The sequence below is a fragment of the Acomys minous genome (assembly GCF_964271855.1).
Source record: "Acomys minous genome assembly, chromosome: 11".
In the NCBI taxonomy this organism is placed as follows: Eukaryota; Metazoa; Chordata; class Mammalia; order Rodentia; family Muridae; genus Acomys; species Acomys minous.
Window position 1 is genome coordinate 95,168,747 of NC_140492.1, and position 21,641 is coordinate 95,190,387.

Here is a 21,641-nt window from a genome sequence, read left to right on the forward strand (position 1 = left end):
AGCAGTTTAGAGACAATCTGGAGTCAAGGAGAAATTTGCTCAGGCTTCGTGTGGCCATTACATCACTTCAGGCTGTTAGTGGTCAGGAGGGCGCCCGGTGGTACCCATGGATGACTGTTCTGACAAGCAGCTCATTTGCACTGCATCACCAGCTAGCTTGTCTCTTGCAGTTAGAAGTCGTACTCTGAAAGCGATGACATTGCCCTTATGAAACTTGTGTTGCAGGAAATCCAAATGAAAAGAACGGCTATCGAAGCATTTAATGAAACCATAAAAATATTTGAAGAACAGTGCCAGACCCAGGAGCGATACAGCAAAGAATACATAGAAAAGTTTAAACGAGAAGGCAACGAGAAAGAAATTCAAAGGTAGGTCAACCATGAGCGTTCCCATTATCCTTGAGACAGAAAATAACAAAAATCGTTCAAGGCTGGCCAAACTGATGATCTCACTTCCTGTAACTTGGTCAATTTTAAAATGAAGTAGACAAAGCGTCCTAAACTCCGGGGGGGGGTACCTTGCACGGTGTGTGCAGGTACTTACTGGTCTGTTTCTCCTGCCTGCAGGATTATGCATAATTATGATAAGCTGAAGTCTCGCATCAGTGAGATCATCGACAGTAGAAGAAGATTGGAGGAAGACTTAAAGAAGCAGGCGGCCGAGTATCGTGAGATTGACAAGCGCATGAACAGTATTAAGCCGGACCTCATTCAGCTGAGAAAGACGAGAGACCAATACTTGATGTAAGTGTTTGAAACGGGGCCTGGAGGACTAACGACGGCTAAAGTCAAAGAGGGGTTCCTAAATGCCTTCAATTTGCAAAAACTCTTTCAGGTGGCTGACGCAGAAAGGTGTTCGGCAGAAGAAGCTGAACGAATGGCTGGGAAACGAAAACACGGAAGAGTGAGTACCTGCCAAAGATGGGAGGCAGCCTGGGGCTTTTGCTAATGGGTTTTCACGGACTCTGCGACACCTCTCAAGCAAAAATGCACACAAACTTAGTGGCAGTAGCCAGAGTTTTATAAAGCGAAAAAGTTGAGCCCAGGAAGACCGGGGGGGGGGGGGGATTTCTTTTTGTTTGGTTTTTAACCCACAATTGTATAAATTGACCCTTTGTGCCCATAATGATGTCCCTGAACATCAGAAAAAAAATCCCCAAATATTTTGGGGAACAATGGGAGAAAAACAACAATTATGTTCAGTATATTTTGAAGGTTAAGTATATGTTTGGTTAACTATTTGAGACCTGGTAATCTTCTTAATACTGTCCCTGTCCTCTGCCCAGGTACCTAAAGCGTGACTGCTGACTTGGGGCACGGAGATAGTAATAACTTTTTGCCAGCCATTCACCCTGGGGGGTGGCGAGGGGGCTAAACAAAGAGAGAAAGACGATCAGATGAGTCACCAGATTTGACGTGCTCAAGGGTGGGGAGACCTTGGGGGCAGGAACAGGCTGGGGTTCTAGCTGGGACAGCCTTCACTCACAAGCGCTCCCTTCCTCCTCCCCGTGTAGCCAATACTCGCTGGTAGAAGATGACGAGGATTTGCCCCACCATGACGAGAAGACGTGGAACGTTGGAAGCAGCAACAGGAACAAAGCCGAGAGTCTGTTGCGAGGGAAGCGAGACGGCACTTTCCTTGTCCGGGAGAGCAGTAAGCAGGGCTGCTACGCCTGCTCCGTAGTGTAAGTAGCTTAGGAAAACGTCCTTGTTTTACGCTTCCTTCGGTTTATGCGTTGGAGATCGGGACTTGAAAACGGTCTAACCTTGAGGAAGAATGTAGTGTGCTTCGGCTAGCCAGACGAACCTGTCACCAGCTAACGGAGACACCTTCCGCCGTTTTGTAGAACTGGGACAAGCCAATTCCTAGATGTCTTTAGGTCTTTTCTCGGTGTCTTGATTATAGGCAGAAATGGCCACGGCTGTCCGCCGTCCCCACTCACTCCTCTAAAAATCAATATAGTTAGGATGCAAGGTCATTTTTGTGAGAACATCACCTAAAATAGATAAAGCACTCCTCCAGGGGATGGCCAAAATAAGAGGAAGGACCCCATTGCAATTATTCGGAGATACATCCCCCCCCTACCCCCACCCCAAAACCAGGCCAATTTTGGTCTAGTTCCTTTTTACTTCTTAATAATTTGGAGGGGTACTCTGAAAAATAAAACTTGAATCTTGGCCGTGGTGTCTGTAGTCCTAGCACCCAGAGGCTTGGGCGAGACCACGGTGAGCGATTGAAGTCAGCCTAGGCTGCAATATGGAGACCCCCGAGTTAACCAAAAGAAGAACAGTGCGAGGAAGGTTTGGAGTCGCTAGCATCATCGGGACGGAAAAATAAGTGTCCTCTTGTGTGGAAAGACACTAAAAAAGTACCTTCTATTCTATGACCAACTACTGCTTCCCTTGAAGCAGGGATGAACTATCCATCCCTATAAGACAGACAGAGAGAGAGAGAACTTTGAGTTAGGACGAGAGGATAAGAGAATTCAGAATAAATGCCAAGGTAGAGAGAGAGGTGGTGATGGTTCAAGGAGAGCCCGACAGAGACCTGTTCATTCTAAGTGGAGGGAAGTTAGCATGTGGTCTCACAAAGACAGCACCCATGAGGACGGAAGCTGCCATTTGTCACATGCTTGCCACTCAAAGGAACTCTACTACACACATACACGCCGTGCCACCCTCTCCTTTAAACCAGTTAGCAGGCCCGAAGGCCTAGCCCTTGTGTATATGTCCCTTGAGTTAAGAATGGCACTAGTAGTTTACTGTGGCCTTGGGACTTCGGCTCCCCACGAGTGAAAAACAGACCCCATTCACTGCGCCCTTCCGTGACGACGGTTTTAGTTACAAATACCCTGTGGGTATTCCAGATTGTCTGAGATCAGTTCAAAAGACCTTTTTTTCCCCCGTTGTTCCCCTTTCCAGGGTAGATGGTGAAGTCAAGCACTGCGTCATCAACAAGACTGCCACCGGCTATGGCTTCGCCGAGCCCTACAATCTGTACAGCTCCCTGAAGGAGCTGGTGCTACACTACCAACACACCTCCCTGGTGCAGCACAATGACTCCCTCAACGTCACGCTAGCATACCCGGTATATGCACAACAGAGGCGATGAAGCGCTGCCCTCGGATTCAGTTCCTCACCTTCAAGCCACCCCAAGGCCTCTGGGAAGCTAAGGGCTCCTCTCCAGCCCGACCTGTGAACTGAGCTGCAGGAACGGAGCCGGCTGTCTGCCCCATGGGACTAGAGCTTTCTTGGACAAAAAAAAAGAAGTCGGGGAAGGCAAGCAGCTTAGAGCTGTTGGATGACTTAGACGTTTCTAACTTTAGCCTGTTTCTTTTCTTTTCTAATTTAAAGCCACAACACACAGCCAACACACAGAGAAAAAGAAATGCAAAAATCTCTCCGTTGCAGGGACAAAGAGGCCTTTTACCATGGTGCTTGTTAACGCTTTCTGAAGCTTTACCAGCTACAAGTTGGGACTTTGGAGACCAGAAGGTAGACAGGGCTGAAGAGCCTGTGCCCGGGACCGCTTGGTCCAGCCTGGTTTTAGCCTGGGTGTCGCTGGGTGTGGTAAGCCCAGACACTGTGGATTATTTCCTTTTTAAATGAACGAACGGTATGTAGCAGAGAGGCAATGTCTGCTCACACAGGACACTTTGAGAGAGCATCGCTGCTGCAGTAATGTTTGGAGGAAAAACAAAAACACCAGAAAATAATTCTGTTTAAACTTGTCAAACCAACAACCAACGAACCCACCAACAGAGCAACGAGTGCGGACAAGTGGACTTAAAATGACATTCAGTATATAAAATATGTACATACTATCGGGTGACTAACTATCATATAGATGGATTTGTATCAATACCAAATAGCTTCTGTTTGTTTTGCTGAAGGCTAAATGTGCAGCGCTATGCAATTCTTAATTTGTGTTATTGTTGTTACCAGTTTCAAATACACCTTCAGAATAAGCTTCCCTCACCCCTGTTTTTGTTGCTTGAAAATATTGTCCCTGATTTTTGTTAATATTTGTTTTGTTATTCTCATTATTTTTTTTTAAAGAAATGTACAGGATGCCAGAAAGAAAAATGGCTTAAGAATTAAAACTATGAAATATTTTACAGTTTTTCTTGTACAGAGTACTTGGCTGTTAGCCCAAGGTTAAAAAGTTCATAACAGATTTTTTTTTTTTTTGGGGACTAAATGTTGGGCAGGGCCCTGATAAGCTTCAAAGCTGCTTTATTCAATAAAAAAAAAAGAGAAAGAAAATGATATATGATATGACAAAGTATTGCTGAGTGCAAAAGTGTTGTTTTAAGACTCTTGAAATACGGTACCTGGCAATGTTTGCTTCCTAATGAATTGTGAACTTCTTGAATCCGGAGGGAAGGGGAAGGTAGCCATGGGTTGTAACAGGCGAGGTGGCAGGAGGAGGGGGTAAGGTGGTGTGCACTTTCCTGGGGAAGCCAGAGAAGGGAGGAGACTTGAAGCTGTGAGGCTTTGTCTCCTGCCTTTCCCCATCTGAGCTTGGTAGCCATTACCAATTAGCAACTCCACACCTACTGTAACTCCGACCCAGCGCAGCTGACCAGCATCTCTGTTCTCACGAAGGAAGTGCTGAGTTTGTTTTGGGGGCTCCTGGAACGTGCTCTTTTTGTTGTTGTTGTTGTTGAACACACTGGTGTCAAGGTTGAACCCCTGCATTTAGAAAATGTCTCCTTTTCTCTTTTGAATATTGGACTAGTCACGGGAGCCGGCCACCATTCATTTCAGAAAAAGCATGATCTGGAAAGAAAAAAAAAACAGTGCTTTCGGTTGGATGTTGTTTTCCTAGCTCTCCGTTCGCCTTAGAGTGTTGAGCAAGTAGATCCGTGTAGACGGTCACTGTGCTTTGTGTAACTTATTAAATATAAATGACAGTTCTTCTTGTCCACATAATTGTGCATGTTGTGCATCATGGTGCGGAAAGGGAGCAGTTGGTGGCATCTTTTCTTTAACTTGGAATGAGAGTTTCCCCACCCTGACGTACATGTGCAAAAGCTAGCGTGCTCATCAGGAATTGTGTGCCGTGACGAGCAGAGGCGACCGACTGCCACGTTCGCAGCCCTGGTAGACTCAAGTGACATCTTCAGTTTTTCTCTTTCTCAGACGCATCCGCAACTTTATTCTCTTCCCTTCATAAACCAAGGTGTGAAGGGATTTTTGTGTCTTTCAATGTTGTTGTTTTAGTCTTGGAATTTGCAGCCCTGTGGCTGGGTTAATGGTTTGCAGAATGTATTCTTTTTCTTCCTAGGGAAGCCACTGCTCATCCTCAAGAGCAAAAGTCAGTCAGCCCACAAACTTGACTCCTCTGACCCGACCACCTCCTGACTGCCAGACAATTGATGCTTCCCTGGCTTTACTCTGGGCTTGCAGTCGCCAGTGATAGCATTCTGCCACGCCACATAAGACAGAACAGTTAACGCCTGTTTGTAAGCTAGGTTTGTGGTTGGATCTTTCTATCTTTTCCTTCCCTCCTTCCTTCCTTTTCATCTTTCTTTCTTTCTTCCTTTCATTCATTCAGCAACACCATGTAAGCTATCAGATACAAATAACTTTCATTTATCTTTAAAAGCGGATCAGAGATTGGCTGTTTCATTACAAGTTCTACTAAGTGTTTTTGTTTTTTTCTTCAACACTCTGCAAGATGACTCCTAGCTTAAGCCGTTGCCTCAATTTCTCATCTCACAAACTTTGAGTACAATAGATTTTTCGTTTGTCGGAAGGCAGAAGTCATTGACTCCACACAATAGTGAGCTCTATCCCACCTGTCCCGCTGACTGCCTTTGGATGCCAGGTTAGTATTCTCACCAACTCTGTCCTCAGAGAGGTTTGCCCACTAACTTTCTGTGGATCCCGTCAAGGCCGCTGTCTAGTAGCATTTGGGTGGCTCATGAGTGCAGACGGACACAGCGCCGCTGATATGTAAGTTACCCCCACATCAGTTTTTCTCACCAACTGTCACATTCGAAAGACAGTGTGACATGACACAAAGCTGCTGCGAGACGGAGCTGGGCTATAGAAGTGGGAGGATTGGGGCCTCATATTCCACACCAGAGGGATCTCAACCACACGAAAAGGCAGCAAGCATATGTTTGCAACATGTGACCACCTCACAGCCCTGGATATATGTATATATGTATATGTGCATGGACTGTGTTTCCAGTACACCTTTCAGCCACGCAGATCCACAGGCAATCTCACGTACATAAAGAGCAAATGTCTAGTACAGGTCTTGTATACGCGTATCTTTTTTTTTCCCCCTTTGATGTTGCCTTGTTTTGTCTTATAAAGGTGAAAAATTGTTGGCAAGTGAAGTGAGAAGTGCATCGTTTGACATTTGGTCTGTTTTTAGAAGCTGCTCCGTTTCAGGGAGCAGGTCTGGGTGGCTTGCTTTACCCGAGGTATCCTTGTTTTCAGTGTTGTCGAGTCAGAGTGTGTTTCTGTGAGCTGTCTTTGTGGGGAACCAATTGCTTTGTCATGTATCTGGTTATGAATTAATGCCTTGTTTGGGGAGTCCTACTGATGTTCTTTATTGGAGAAAGTCCCTGCTGGTTTTCCCAACTGAGCTTTTGCAGTGCATGGTATCTAAGTCAGTTGGAAAGCGGGCTTTGCTGTCTGTTTGAGTTTAAGGTCACTTAAGAAAGGGGCAGTTAAAAAGCAAAATGCCTCACATGGGACAAAGTTCCAAAATGCCAAATACTTTTTACAAACAAACAAACAAAAATCTATAGTTGTCTGAAATAACTAGTTCTGAGGGGAAGGGAGGGAGGGAGTGGACTTGACTCAATTGGACAGCCTTCCCCTCTTCACAATGAACTTGTCACCATGAGATAGCATTGGCTGCCCAGGTTGCTGCTACTTGAGGAAAAAAATAAAGCAAAACAAACAAACAAAAATCCCCTCATTTATACGTGTGTATTTTTAAAAGCTACACTCTGTTCAATGTTTTTACAAATCTGTTTATATGACATTGATTAAAAAATAAATGGTCCTTTGACGAGAGGGAGGTTGTCATGGTCAGTGGTAATTTTGCCTTTACAAGGCAACTGGGGTGGGGGGGGGAGGGGGAGGGAGTGTGCCTCCTTGACATCTTGTTCAAGATTTAGATTCAGTGAAGCTATGTATTGTTTTAAGTTGCTTTAATGCATTGTATTAGGTCCTCAAACAGAATAAAGGTTGTTTTGAAACTTAAGCTTCCATTTGAAATGTTAGTTGTCACCAGAGACGTTTCTAAACACCCACCAACCTGTTTGCTTCACTATCCCAACTCAGTTTTATAAACTGAAGGCATAAATTGGTCACTTGAAATGTGCTCGGTGTTACTTATATGTGTTAATGGTAAAAATAAATACCTCCAGGTGATAGCACTTCAAGGTATAGTCTTGCTATTTAAAAAAAAAAAGTCTCATTTCTCTCCATCTTTCTCTATCTTCCACCCAACCTTGACAATTACCTACTAGGACCTATGGTTTTTTGATGGCTTCTGGTTTTGTCTCTTGTACACTGGGTAATTTAAAGTCATGTACAAGAACAAGATGGAGCTGTGTGACCTGAGGCTACAAATAGGGCCAAGTTACTCCCCCAACAGTTTGCATTGCATAGCCTGGCCAAGAAGCGCCATTTACTGTGAAATAACTTCCCCACTGACATTTCCTGCTGGTTGAACATGGGACCACATATGTGTGTATGTATCTATGTATGCATGCATGCATGCAGGCCAAACATTTTATGTGTAAGCACACTGAGGTTGCTAGATAAAAAGACACTGCCAGACAGTGGTGGCGCACCCCTTTAATCCCAGCAGCCGGGAGGCAGGCGGATCTCTGTGAGTTCAGGGCCAGTCTGGGAAGAGTTTCAGTACAGCCAGCGTTACACAGAGAGACCCTGTCTCAAAAACAAAACAACAACAACAAAACCAAGAAGCAGGGAGAGGAGAGGACATGGTCTGGGAGGGCGAGAGGAGCCACACTTACTGCATGCCACACGCACACCAACAATGGCTGGCGTGTGTTAAGCAAGGCAGTAGGGGCTCTGAGGTGTAGCACTCAATCCCTGGATCTTGTCCTGTCTGGTGAGTGAGTCTCCTCCACAGGCTCAGCTCCTGCCATACGGTGATATCCTGGAGACTTAGCTCTCAGATAAGGGCCTGGTCACACTGGTGTCTCCTGACTGTCTACAGCCTCACACTGCCTCCGACCTCTGCTTTCCCAGTGTGCCCTCTTTTTGGTTGCTGACCCTTTCATCCCCTGAGCATTTCTACTTACTTCTGCCTGTAAGTAGCGCTATGCATTACCCAGCAGCAGGATTACACTCTGAGACATGAACCCTGAGATGGTTTTGTCATTGTATGAACATCATAGAGCATGTTTCTATGCAGCTAGCTGACATACCCTAGTATACTACACCTGGGCTGTATGGCATGTGCCTACGGGTGCCAAGGCCCAAAGGAACTAAAGAATGTGAGAGTAGGTCAAGCACTAAGAGCACATGGTACAATCACGACACATGAACTTGAGCTGTCTGGGCCTACTGCTGGTGTAACATAGAAAACATTTTATAATTAGGAGTGTACTCTGAAATACATCAACTACATTAGCCAATAACAACTGTTCATTGTTAGGTCCTGAGTACCTACCCATGCTACTTTTAATACCAGCTTACACTGTAGGTTTATTTGCATCAGCCTTGCCACAATCATGTGATAAGTTGTACCAGTGTCACAAGCAAGTGTGTGTGTGTGTGTGTGTGTGTGTGTGTGTGTGTGTGTGTGTATAGCTACAGTCTTTTCCTGACTGGCCTCTGACATACCAAGTGTTTATTACCTGCTAAGCTCTTCCTGTGCTTTATCCATACCAATCCCCCAACGATTATATATGCGTTCGAAGCCATTACCCCTATTCTACAGATGGAGAAAACTGAAGCCCAGGTGTAGCGTGACTTGTTCAAGATCTTGCTGCATGTTGGAACACAGAGGGCCAAGGCCATCTCACTCAAAGCCTAGGCACCCCACCCCGCCTCAGGATAGACTCTAATGACCTCCCTCCCATGGAAAATACACAGAGCAGTTCAAGGAGGGGTCACCAATAACTCTTCCTGCTAAAGAGTGGACAATGTCACACAACTGGTAGACAGATAATGGTGCCCAATGGCGAGTGGCCTGAAATAACCTGATCTTGCTCAGAGGAATACTTCAGCATCAAGGTGGTACCTTATGGAGATGCTGCCTCCCAGACCTCATCCCTCACTTTGTAGTAACTCAGAGTAGAGCTGTCTCTCTGCTCCAGGAAATTACTCTGCAGCCTCTCTTCGTGGATATGAAGGTTCGAAAATGGCTACTTTATGTCACCTCTTCGGAGTTCTAGAAAAATGTTACCATGAATGAGCTGCTAGAAACGTTACTTTGTGATCCAATGTACACTCCTGTTACAGACTCCATAGGGAGAGGAAAATGGTCTGCCTTGCAGGAGGAGAGGCTGTCTCCCTGCTGGCTCTGACCAGCTGTGGGAACCTGGCCAACCCATGTGCCCATGCAGGCATCTAGATCCTTCTCTGAGGAAGCAAAGTCTGAATCTAGAGGCTTGTCAACCTCCTTTTAGGATATAGAGAGGGAATTGGGTGAAGTGAGGGGAAAAAAAGCTCCATCTCCCTCCCAACGCTCCATTCCCGATCTGGTTACAGTTAGAGCCCACAAGCGTGACTGGTGACTCCAGGGCTGTGGTGGGTCTGAATGTCTGTCATCCCTTTGCAAGGTGCTGAGGGACAGCACTGCAGAACTCGAGTCTAGCAGACAACTTAAAAGCTGTCCTTCTAGTGAACCCAGCCTGGCAATGGGGTTCCCTATGGTGTGCAGGAAAGCATATTTTCAAAATGACCTCTGACCATCTCCCAACAATAGGGAGAATGGAGAGAAAGAGGCCTATATAATCCGCTAGGGCTGTGGTTCTCAACCTTCCTGATGTTGTGACCCTTTAATACAGATCCTCTCCTGTTGTAGTGACCCTCCCCTCCTCAATCATCAAATTATCGCTGTTGCTATTTCATAACTGTAATGTTGCTACTGCTATAAATTATAATGTAGATATCTGATATGGAGGATGCTCTTAGGTGACCCTTGTGAAAGGGTCATTTGACCCCCAAAGGGGTTGCAACCCACAGGTTGAGAACCACTGCTCTTGGGATTCATGGGCAGCGGGTAAGTACCGTCTTTTAAGACCCGATTGCTGATCCCATTTTTTTTTTTCCAAACAGAAAATGGTTTTTTTGACTGGTTTCTGAACTAAGCATCTTGTAATAGATTTAGTGTAAATAGATATAATGGATTGTTTCCTTTCCAAAGTTCAGATTATCTTCTCAAAAGATCCCACTTTGAATTCTCTAGCTGGGTATAGCCATCATAAATCAGCTCAACAGAAAACCACTGAGATGCTGACAGAAGGGGGGAAAAGGGGATAAACGAGTAGCCAACAATACACGCTTGCTTATCTGCATTTGGCTTTCCAGGAGGAAATGGAGTAACGCCCTTCTCTCTACAGCACTCAATCATGACAGTCTAAGTATGACCTCGGGCTTAACTTGCTGTTAAATAAAACCTCCAAGCCATACCTGCCTAGACACATGTAAAGACCTGGCCTATGTAATATAGGGACAAGACACTGAACCTCCAGGACCACCACTCACCACATTAAGGACAGAGTGCCACGAGAGCTCCATTCATCACCAGGACGGCTCATTAAAATTATGGCTGTGACTGGAAAGTACACCATCCGTCCTATGACTAGCCCACTGGAACCAATTTATTTATGGAGCTTTCATGTCCGAGCTCACGGACGGATTTATTGTCCAAGCTTTTGCAAACCAAAAAATAGGGAGGACTTTATCACGATGGAGAAAATGTCCTAGTCCATTTCATCTCATGTTTACTGTCATCTACAGAGAGGCCCTGTGCCACATCATTTGTAGCTCTAAAGAGTTGCTAAAGGCTGGGATGTGAGTTCAGGTGGCTGACAGCGCACAGCTCAGCTCCAGGCTGGCCACTGTCTTCCTCACCCAGAGGCAGTTGCTAGGCCTTCCTTGGCTCCTTTATTAGAAGTAGTTTCTCCCCCTCTGGGCTCATAGGTTTAAGAGTCTGTCAGTGCTTGTTATCCATTCAATGAAATGTCATTGAGAAGGCTCTACCCAAACCTGATGAAGGAAAATGGCTGCCTTCAAATGGGTCAGCCTTCTACTGGAGGCAAACTAAAATGGCTGGCCTCTCTGTTGCTTGAAGATTTATACAGTTACCTTCAAGACGGCCAAGGGAGAGAGAAGCAAAGCTTTACAGAGCAGAAGACATTTCAAATTTCACCCAGTGTAGAGAAATGAGTCTGAAAACTCCTTGTGATGGCTTCACCCAGCCAGTACTGTTGAGATATCACTACATGTTGCCCATTGTCCTTTAGGTAATGCCTAATGTTTCAAGTATTGTCAAAGGCACTGTCTCCATTGTGATGGTGACTAGAATGTGAATTGTCTCTTGTGGGTCACACGTGAACAGCACCCTAGCTGGTGGTACTATTTTAGAAGGCTATGGAACCCTTAGGAAGTTGAGCCTTACTAGAGGAAGTTGGGTCACTGGAGATTGGGATTTGAGATTTTTTTTTTTAAGCCAGGCCCCATTTTTAGTTCCCTCTCTGCTCCATGACTCTGTATAGATGCAATGCAAGCAGCTGCCTCGTGATGCCACTGGCATGCCTTCCTGTCCTGACAGACTGCATCCCATCAAACTATAAAACCCTTTAAATTTCATTTGTCAAGTGTTTGGTCATAGCAGCAAGAAAGAAGCTAATACAGTGAACTCTTTCCTAGCAGCAAATGTCTCCATCTGTGGTCCCCATGTTACAGGGAGTTCAGATGGCTGACATCACACAGCTCAGCTCCAAGATGGCTACTGTCCTCCCTACCCACGGACAGTTGCCAGCCTTCCTTGGCTCTTTTACCGTGGCATTTCAGAAGTGAGCTGCATACAATTGCACATGTTCCATTTATTCTGGAAGAGAAATACTCAACTCTAGCTGCATAGTAGTCACTTAAGTATAAATTTCATAGGATACATCTGTCTTATTAGTGTCTGGGGGAAGGCAAAAGCCAAACAAGATGCCACACAGAATACACCTAGCATATGACTGGCATCTCCTCAACAGATGCCAATAAATATGCTCATTGGTAACATTTTCTTATCTAATATAATTGTATTTCTCAGGATTGTATCTCTCACTTTTTATTTGCTATATCCCTTCGCATAGAGTTGAATATATGGCAGATCAAGGAAAAATATATTTCCTTGACTATTAAACTATATGCTGTATATAATCTAGAAAATTATTTTGTTTTTATTGGATCTTAGGCATGCAGTCTTGGATTTTTTAAATAAGCCAACACACTAAGAATCACTGGTCTAAGCATGGTTGGGTAGCTATTAGTTATCCTAAAAATATATTTAATTATTAAACACAAGTATACAAGAAGATTTTTTAAAATGCCTAACACACAATAGATACAAAATGAGTAAATGAAAGAAAAGGGCAAAGGTATTGATAATAAAACAACTCTTATATTGGAAACAAATTCAATAATTGAAGGGAAATGCAGGCTCTCTCTATCAGCCAAGAAAAAGTAAAATAATAATAATAATAATAATAATAATAATAATAATAATAATAATAATAATAATACATAATACATAATACATAATAGCTTCATGGCCTAATGCTCCCATAGAAGGAATTTGTTAGCACATCAGGAGATAAATATTTCCCCTCCCCTGAGGTGTCTGTCAAGAGGTCTCTGTAAATGATAATGATCCATGAACAATACTTTCTGTTTTAAAATCTTTTCAGATAACTTCCCTTTACAGAGCTTTCTCATCCACCCTGTGTTGGAAACCAAGTACAGATCTGGGAAGCTTTGGCGGCTTGAAAACCTGCTTGATGCTCATCGTGCCCCTTCCCCGGCACTCTTTGGACCACATTTGCCTCGCCCTGCATGAGAAAGCTATTCTGCAAAGTCCGTAGAAAGAATGAGCAGCAAAAATCAGGGCCCTGTGCTTGAATGCCGACCTCTCATGGGGCGGCAAAGGCTCAGTGGGAGATTTCATGCCACTTGACAGTTCGTTTTGTGGTGTACAGGAGTCAACGTTGGTGCAACTTTTCTTGATGCTGTGGTGTCGTCTAAGCTCTATAGTCTCCCACTAGACATCAACTTAGCCTGAAGTCCAACCTTGAGTGGCACTATAGTTCACTGTCCTCCTCTACAATGCATTCCTGGTTTAATTACTTTCATTTCCTTTGAAGGATGACAGAACTGAGGATCAAACCCAGGGTCTTGCACACGCCAAGCAAGTGGGTCCCCCGTGGAGTTTCATCCCCAGTGTCACCTGCCTGTTTCCTCTTTAACTCGTTGTCTTAGTGTTTCGGTGCTGAGAAGAGACACCATGACCAAGGCAACTCTTACAAAAGAAGACGTTTAGTTGGGGCCTGGCTTATAGTTTCAGAGCTTTAGTCCGTTATCATCCTGGCAGGGAGCATGGCAGCGTGCAGGCAGGCAAGGTGCTAGGGAAATAGCTGGGAGCTACTTCCTAACCCATAGGCTGAGAGAAGGGAAAACAGGGCCTAGCATGGGCTTTTTGAAACTTCAGTGCCTTCACTCCAATTATTCCAACAAGCCACACCTCCTAAGCCTTCTCAAATAGTGCCAACCCCATAATGACAAAGCGTTCAAACATATGAGACAATGGGGGCTATTCTTATTCAAACTACTACACTCAACTCCCAATAATAGCTTTTGGTGAAAAAAATTTTAGTAGCATCCATGAACTCGGGAAGCTTGAATTTTTCTGAAAAAGAGGGATTTATCAGCCTATGGAAATTTTAAGAAATGACTAGACATATTTGTGAGCATAGGACAGGATGCAAGGAAGGTATTCAGAGAATTCTCTGGGAAGTAAGATAAATAAATGCTTACCAGAGGCTTACAGTATTCCTCCCCTTTCCTCCAGCTTAAAGAGACAGAGGTATGTGCTGGGGATTGGTCTGGTGCTATGTATTCTGATGCTAATTATTGGCTCCCAAGATCTGGTTGCTACCCAAACAAGCAGATACCCACATACCCCCAAATGATGTTTGTAACCTTGCCTAAAAAATGTATTCCTGTTTGACCAATAAAAAACTGATACTTGGGCAAGGCCCAAAGAAGGTTAGCATGGCAAAGGTTCATGGGCATGAGGAGTGAAGGATCTTGGGAAGGAGAAGACAGAGCAGAGGAAGAAGAGAAGGAAGGAGGTTGCCACCATGGGTAAAGTAAGAAGCACATGGCTGGCGTAGATGGAGGATTTGGCCCAGATGAAGAACATCAGCAAGTATTTGGAATTATGGATGGGAGGTAGCTCAATAGAATTATTAAAAGCAGATGGCATGGATGGGGGCAGAGAGATTTGTAAGGCAGTTTAGGAGATTAATATCTGCCCTGCTCCAGGTGAAGCAAGGCTATTCTAAAATACAGCAGGTGTCTGGTCTTTTATTGATTGATAGCGGGTTAGGAAATACTGCCATAATGATTATAGGGCTAATAATAAACATTATGAGGCCCTATCTTTAAATTAACAGCAAAGAGATATGAGTGAGGAATAGGTTATCAGGAAAACGCTAGAGGATGTTTAAGCATCGGATTCTGTACACCACTCTTTCCAGAGCCAGAACTGAAGGTAGGTATCCATATAGGTGTTACTGTTCCTCTCCTCAGTACCATGTTCAGGCATCTACTGCTGAAAGGGCAAGGCAGGGAGAGATGCCACAGTGCCTGTTATGGCTGTTCATGGCTGTCAACTTGGCTACATCTAGAACTAACTGAAATGACTGAACACACCAGAGAGGGTCTTTCTCTTAATTAAATCTTTGGAAGTGGGAAGACTCACTTCTAATCTGGATCTTTGAGGTGGAAAAGATCCACACCTGTGATCCAAATCCTTTGAGGAAGGAAGATCCACCTTTAATTTGGACTACATCTTCTGTTGGCAGCTTATCATGTATAAGGGACATGGAAGAAACCCCCTCTCCTTGCCTGCTTGCTCTCACACTCACTAGCAAGCCCATTCCTTCACTGGTACTAGAGCCTACTTCTTAGGGAGTCCAGTGTATACTGAAGACCAGCTGAGACACACCCAGTCTGGTGAGCTGGACACCTATTGGATTCTTGAACCTTCCATTCATAGGCAGTCATTGTTAGCTTAGCTGGTCCACACACTGTAAATCATTAAATGATTCTAATATATTAATCCATATATAAATATATGGAGTCTAATGTATTAATCCATATATATGGATTATCCACATGTATGGATTAATAGAATATGGATTGATAGAATCTATATATGGATTATAGAATGAATATATACATAGATATATAAGCTCTATTCCTCTAGAGAACCCTGAATGCCCATTGATGCACTACCAGAGGACTGTTTAGGGGGGCCACGATCAACTCTGTTTCTGGCTGTCACCAACCCATGGACCCACATGACTTGGAGAAACAAGGACAGTTTTGTCAAGCTCTGGCAAAGGTCCAGCTCTTGGCTGGGCACTACCACTGAGGCAAGAAATAGAAAAATAAGTTTCTATGGCCACCTCACCATGTCCCCCCATTGTTCCCATTTTCACATATTGTCTGACCAAGATGAGTTTATGCTGTGTTGCTGTGACAAAATCAACTTAAGGAGAAAGAGTTTATTTGAATCACAATTCCAGGTGAAAATCCACCATAGCAGGGAAGTCAAAGTGGCAGGAACTTGACTTTACTAGTGACACTAGTTATACTAGTTATACTAGTTACACTAGTTATACTAGTTATACTACAGCCAAAATAAATGGCAGAGAGAAATGGCTTTGTACATCCATATTTGTGCTCAGCTTACTTTCTCTACTTCTGTACAATCCAGGATCCCTTGCTTGGGGAATGTTACTGCCCACGGTGGATGGACTTTCCCACCAGTCAAGACAATCCCCCACAGACATGCCCACAGGGCAATCAAATCTAGACAACCTTTCAATGCAGGTAACTGTAGACCGTGCTGATTTGACAATTTAAAAAAAAGCCATGGGAAGGTGTGAGGGCCACATAGGGGGTGCTGCAGTTCCTACCTTATTTGTCCCTGTGTTGCCTGTGGACTTTTGCCACTGATTGGTCAGGAGGCAAATGTCCCAGGCCCACTCATCACTGCTGAGACTGCCAGTGCCAGAGGCCCTTACTAGTAGCATGCTAGCTAGCATCAACAGGCATCATCACATAGCTGGAAGGACACATTTTTCATTGTAGGGGATAACCAAACAGCGAATGTCCCAAATCAACTGTTGTCTCTACCACAACTCTTTCAGGGACCACAGGGACAATGAGTTTGACTTCTCCATAGTATGTACTTTGCCCAAATCATTAATGACAGCCAAAGAAGTTTCAGACAAACTATACTCTAGTGCCTGGTTAGAAACAAAGCCAGAATTGAATAATAAATCAACACCCTAGATACGTTTTAAGGAGAAAACCACCTCTACTGCCATCCCATAAAAGTGGTAGAGAACCCTGGTACATCAAATCCACAAAACTCAATGTGAAAGCAAAAGAGTACGAAAAAATAATGTAATAGAATTCTCCTAAAAGAACAGAGTAGCTCTCTAGTAATGGGTCCCAAAGAAATTAATACAGGGAAATATAAGATACACAATTTAAAAGAATGACTATGAAAAAGCTCAAGAAGATTTGAGAGTATACAGATAAACAGTTCAATAAAATTAAGATACTACAGAATAAAATTAAGCCACATAGACAGCGTCTCAAAAAAAATAACCTAATATAAAATAAAACTTTAAGGACAAACAATTCAATAAATTAATTAAAAATAGTCAAAATTGTCAACAATGAGCTAGATTAAAGAGGAAAATAATCTGAGCTCTAATTTACACCCTTTGTAATATCCCAGTCAGACAGAATAAATAAATAAATAAATAAATAAATAAATAAATAAATAAATAAATAAATAAAATTAAGAAAGAAAGAAAATACAAGGAGGGAAAAGATGAGAACATCCAAGGATTTTGAGGTACCACTAAAGGAACAAATATCTGCATCTGAATACTAAAAAGTGACTTTTAAAAAAGTTAATAGCATAGAAAACATAGCTATAAATAGTAGAAAACACTCAGTACCTAATCATATACAGGAGGCCTATAGAACTGCAAATAGACATGGTCAGAGAAGATCTTCTCTTCAACATATTATAGTCAAACTGTTTAGGTAAAAAAAAAAAATTTTTCAGAATCTTAAAATGTACCTTTTAAGGCTATCCCCATTATACTAATAGCAAGTTTCCAAGTAAGAACCCTAAAGGCCCAGAGGAAATATAATTATGTATTCCACGTCCGGAAGCAAAGTAACTGCCAACCGAGAATGCCACGCCCAGCAAGAAAGGCTGTCCTTCAGAGTGGAGGGGAGTGAAATCTTCCCAGACAAGCAAACACAGAAGGCGCTTAAGACAGTCCTGTGTCTGAAAGTGAAATAAAGACCCCAGTCACCATGAAAGAATGCAAACGTATAAATCCCTATTGGAAAGCAGGTGCCCAAGAAGTAGAAAGGTCAAAACGTAGCTATTCAACCAAGGAGATAAGCAAAAGACAAAGAGCAAAAATGATCTGGAACAGCCACGTGAGAACGGGTAAGATGATGACGTCTGTAGTTACAAGCAACGAGCTTGAACACGAATGGACAAATTCTCCAACTCAAAGAGCGTGGGTCACTTGTCTGGACTCACTTAATATATTTTCCAGGTTTATCCCCTTTCCTGCAAATTTCACAATTTTTCCTCTTTTTTTTTTTTTAAAAAAAAAAATCTTTTCGGACCACAATGGAACAGAAACGAGAGCGCGCCAACAGGAGATGTCAGAACAATTAAACAAATGCATAGAGACCGAACAAGGTATTCTCACATATACTGTGGGCCATGAAAACAAAAGCGAAATTCAATTAAAACGTTAAAACAAAATGACAGTATGGCTTATAGGCAGGGTAAATTTTGGGTCGAAGTTCTTGCGGGTGGGTTGGTGTTCCCCTCCCTCCACTGGGAGTCCTGTCTGGTTCGAGGGTGTCCTCTTCCGTCTTCATGACCCCTGATACTAGAAGTCTCAGCTAGGGTCACCCTCCACAGCCTCCCAGAAGCCTATCCTGTCTCCAGCTTGTCACAGAGATGTCCCCGTCCGTCCATGGTTTCTCTCCTCTCAGCGGGCCCTTCTGTCCTCCTGCCCCCGCTCTCCCCAGGTCTGATCTCCACCCTCATTTCTCTCCGTGCTCCCTCTCCTACCTTGCTCCCTCTCTTCAACCACTACCTCTGTCTATTCTATTTCCCCTTTTGGGCGAGATGTAAGCATCCTCCTTGGGGTCCTCTTTGTTACTTATCTTCTTTGGGTCTGCGAATTGTAGTATGTTTACCCTGTATTATCCGGCTACATCCACTTATGAGTGAGTCTCTCTCTGGGCCTGGAGTACCTCACTCAGGATGCTCTTTTCTAGTTCTAGACACCTGCCTGCAAATTTCATGATGTCATTGTCTTCAATAGCTGAGTAGTATTCCACTGTGTAAATGTACCACAATTTCTTTATCCATTCTTCAGTTATGTAAGTTGTTTCAATAATCTGGCTACAATGAATAAAGCTGCGATGGATATAGTTGAGCCAGTATCCTTGTTGTATGGTAGAGCATCTTTTGGGTATATGCCCAGGAGTTGTATTGCTTGGTCTTGAGGTAGAGCTATTCCCAATTTTCTGAGAAACCGCCAGACTGATTTCCAAAGTGGTTGTATATTTTCACACTCCCACTAGCAATGGAGGAGTGTTCCCCTTTATCCACATCCTTGCCAGCATGTGCTGCCACTTGAGTTTTTTGATCTTAGCCATTCTGACAGGTGTAAGATGGAATCTCAGAGTCATTTTCTTTTGCATTTCCTTGATGACTAAGGACACTGAGCATTTCCTTAAGTGCTTCTTTGCCATTCAAGATTCTTCTGTTAAGAATTCTCTGTTTAGCTCTGTACTCCATTTTTTAAATTGAATTATTTGGTTTGTTGGTGTTTAATTTCTTGAGTTTTTTTTTTTAATATATTTTGGATATAAGCCCTTTGTCAGATGTAGGATTGGTGAAGATATTTTTTCAATCTGTAGACTGTAATTTTATTCTATTGACAGTGTCCTTTGCCTTTCAGAAGCTTTCTAGTTTCAAGAGGGCCCATTTATAAAGATGGAGCAGAGATTCAGGGAATGTCCAACCACTGCCTGTCCCAACCTGAGACCCATCCCAGGGGAAAGACTCAACCCCTGACACTAATTAATGATACTCTGCTCTGCTTGCAGATGGAAGCCTAGCCTAGCCTAGCTGTCCCCTAAGAGGTTCCACTCAGCAGTGGATCAAAACAGATGTGGAGACTCACAGCCAAACATTGGGAGACATGTAGGGTAGTCTTGTGGAAAAGTGGGGGGGGGGGGGGGGAAGGATAGAGGATGTGGAGGTGACAGCAGATCCATTAGAAGACTAACAGACCCAGCTACCCAGGGCCCAGAGGGGATCTCAGAGACTGAAGCAACAACCAAGGACCATGCATAGACTGGACCTAGGCCCCCTACACAGATGTAGCCAATGGGCAGCTCAGGCTTCATGTGGGTCCCCTAGTAAGTGGAGCAGGGGCTGTCTCTGACATGGATTCTGTTGCCTGCTTTTTGATCACTTTCCCCTGGTGGGGCTGCCTCACCAGGCCACAGGGGAAGAGGATGTGCTCAGTCCTGATGCAACTTGATGAGCTGTGGGAGGTTGGTATCGGGGTGCGGGTGGGGTTCCCATTCTCTGAAGAACAGGGGGGGGGGAAGAAGGCGGGAGGGTAGGACCAGGAGGAGAGGAGGGAGGGAGGGTGGGACCAGGAGGAGAGGAGGGAGGGGCCTGGGCTATGACCAGGGATGTAAAGTAAATAAATAAATGAATGCTTTTCCGAAGGTCCTGAGTTCAATTCCCAGCAACCACATGGTGGCTCACAACCATCTATGATGAGATCTGGCGCCCTCTTCTGGTGTATATGTAAGCTAAGCAAAACCACTGTGTGTATATGATAAATAAATAAATCCTTTTTAAAAATGATAATATGCTTCAACTTGGAATGCAGCAAAAAAACAAACAAAAACCACCTAGAAAGTGGCATGTTTAGAGCATTAAGTGCCTGGGTAAAATAGATAAGAAGATTTCAAGTAAACAATCTAACAGTGCACATTAAGGATTTTTAGAAGTAGGAGCAGGCCAATCCCCAAACTAGAAATATCAGGACAAAAACAAGTGAGACGGTTACAGATAGATGTCCCAGTGGCTTACCGTGCTTATGGTGCAAGCCTGGTGACTTAAATTCAATCCCTGAGATCCACATAAAGGAGGAAGGTGAAAATTAAGTCCAGAGAGCTGCCCTCTGGCCCCCACACATACACTGTGGCATGCACACACCCCTCCCTAACATACAAATGTACATGCACACATACAATAATAAAAATATTAAAAGACATAAGTGAAATAGAGGCAAAAATCACAAAAAGTAAGTTGGGTTTGTGGATTTGTGTGTAAAGATAAAAATCAACCAACATTTAATTAGACTAACCAAGGTGGGGAAGTAGACACCCCCACCCCCACCCCACCCCCCGCAATTAAACTGGAGTCAGAAAAGGAAACATTACCATTAGCACCACACAAACACAAAGAGTCATTAGGATTTGAAATAGTCTACATTAACTGACTAGAAAGCCTATGAGAAGGCATCAGTTCTTAGATACACATGCTCTAGCAAAATCAAACCCTAAGGGGACCAATAACCAATAGCAGATAATAAGATAAACCCAGTAATGGACTATCTCACAACAGAGAGTCCAAGACCAAATGATGGATCCACTGCTGGATTCACCCTTCCCAAGTTATCTCAAAGAACTGAAAGTCAAGGAACTGTCTTTAATACCAGCATTAATCCATTGCCAAAACAGACAACACCAAAAGAAAACCATGGAATATTCCTAATGCATACAGATCAACAAATGACTAGCAAACGGAATTCAGTACATCAATAAGACCACTCACTGTGATCAGGTTGAGTCCAGCTTAACGATGGCTTTACACATTAGAATTAATAAAGATAATATACCATACCAAAAGAATGAAGGATAAAATAATCATATGATCAGCTGGCAAGGGTCCCAGAAATAACTCTACACTTCTACAGACAATTGGTTTTCAACAAAGGCATCAAAAACATATGTTGCAGAAAGGGCAGCCTCTTTAATAAATGGTGCTAAGAAAACTTAATATCTCCATGCAGAGGCCTGAAACCAGATGCCCTGTCTGTCACTTAGTAGAGAAATTAACTCAAGAGAGATCAAAGACCCAAATATAAGAGCTGAAACTCAAACTAGTTAAAGAAAAAGCCCAATAGTTTTCTGGATAGAGCCCCCATAAGCATAGGAAACAAGGAACCACTAACAAGAAAGATTTGCATCAAACTGAAAAGTTTC

At 43.5% G+C, this 21,641-nt stretch overlaps 1 protein-coding gene across 5 annotated transcripts in view; it reads left to right on the forward strand.

Moving 5' to 3' along the window:
* The window catches only part of PIK3R1 (phosphoinositide-3-kinase regulatory subunit 1), an 85,079-nt gene extending 77,849 nt beyond the window's left edge, over positions 1-7,230 (forward strand). For all 5 annotated transcript variants that reach the window (XM_084802483.1, XM_084802481.1, XM_084802482.1 and 2 more), the window contains 5 exons: positions 226-368; positions 567-743; positions 835-903; positions 1,514-1,684; positions 2,922-7,230. In XM_084802483.1, the coding sequence (XP_084658609.1) occupies positions 226-368; positions 567-743; positions 835-903; positions 1,514-1,684; positions 2,922-3,111 (750 nt within the window). In that variant the 3' untranslated portion in view covers positions 3,112-7,230. The remainder of the gene's footprint in view (positions 1-225; positions 369-566; positions 744-834; positions 904-1,513; positions 1,685-2,921) is intronic.
* The last annotated feature ends 14,411 nt before the right edge of the window (positions 7,231-21,641 follow it).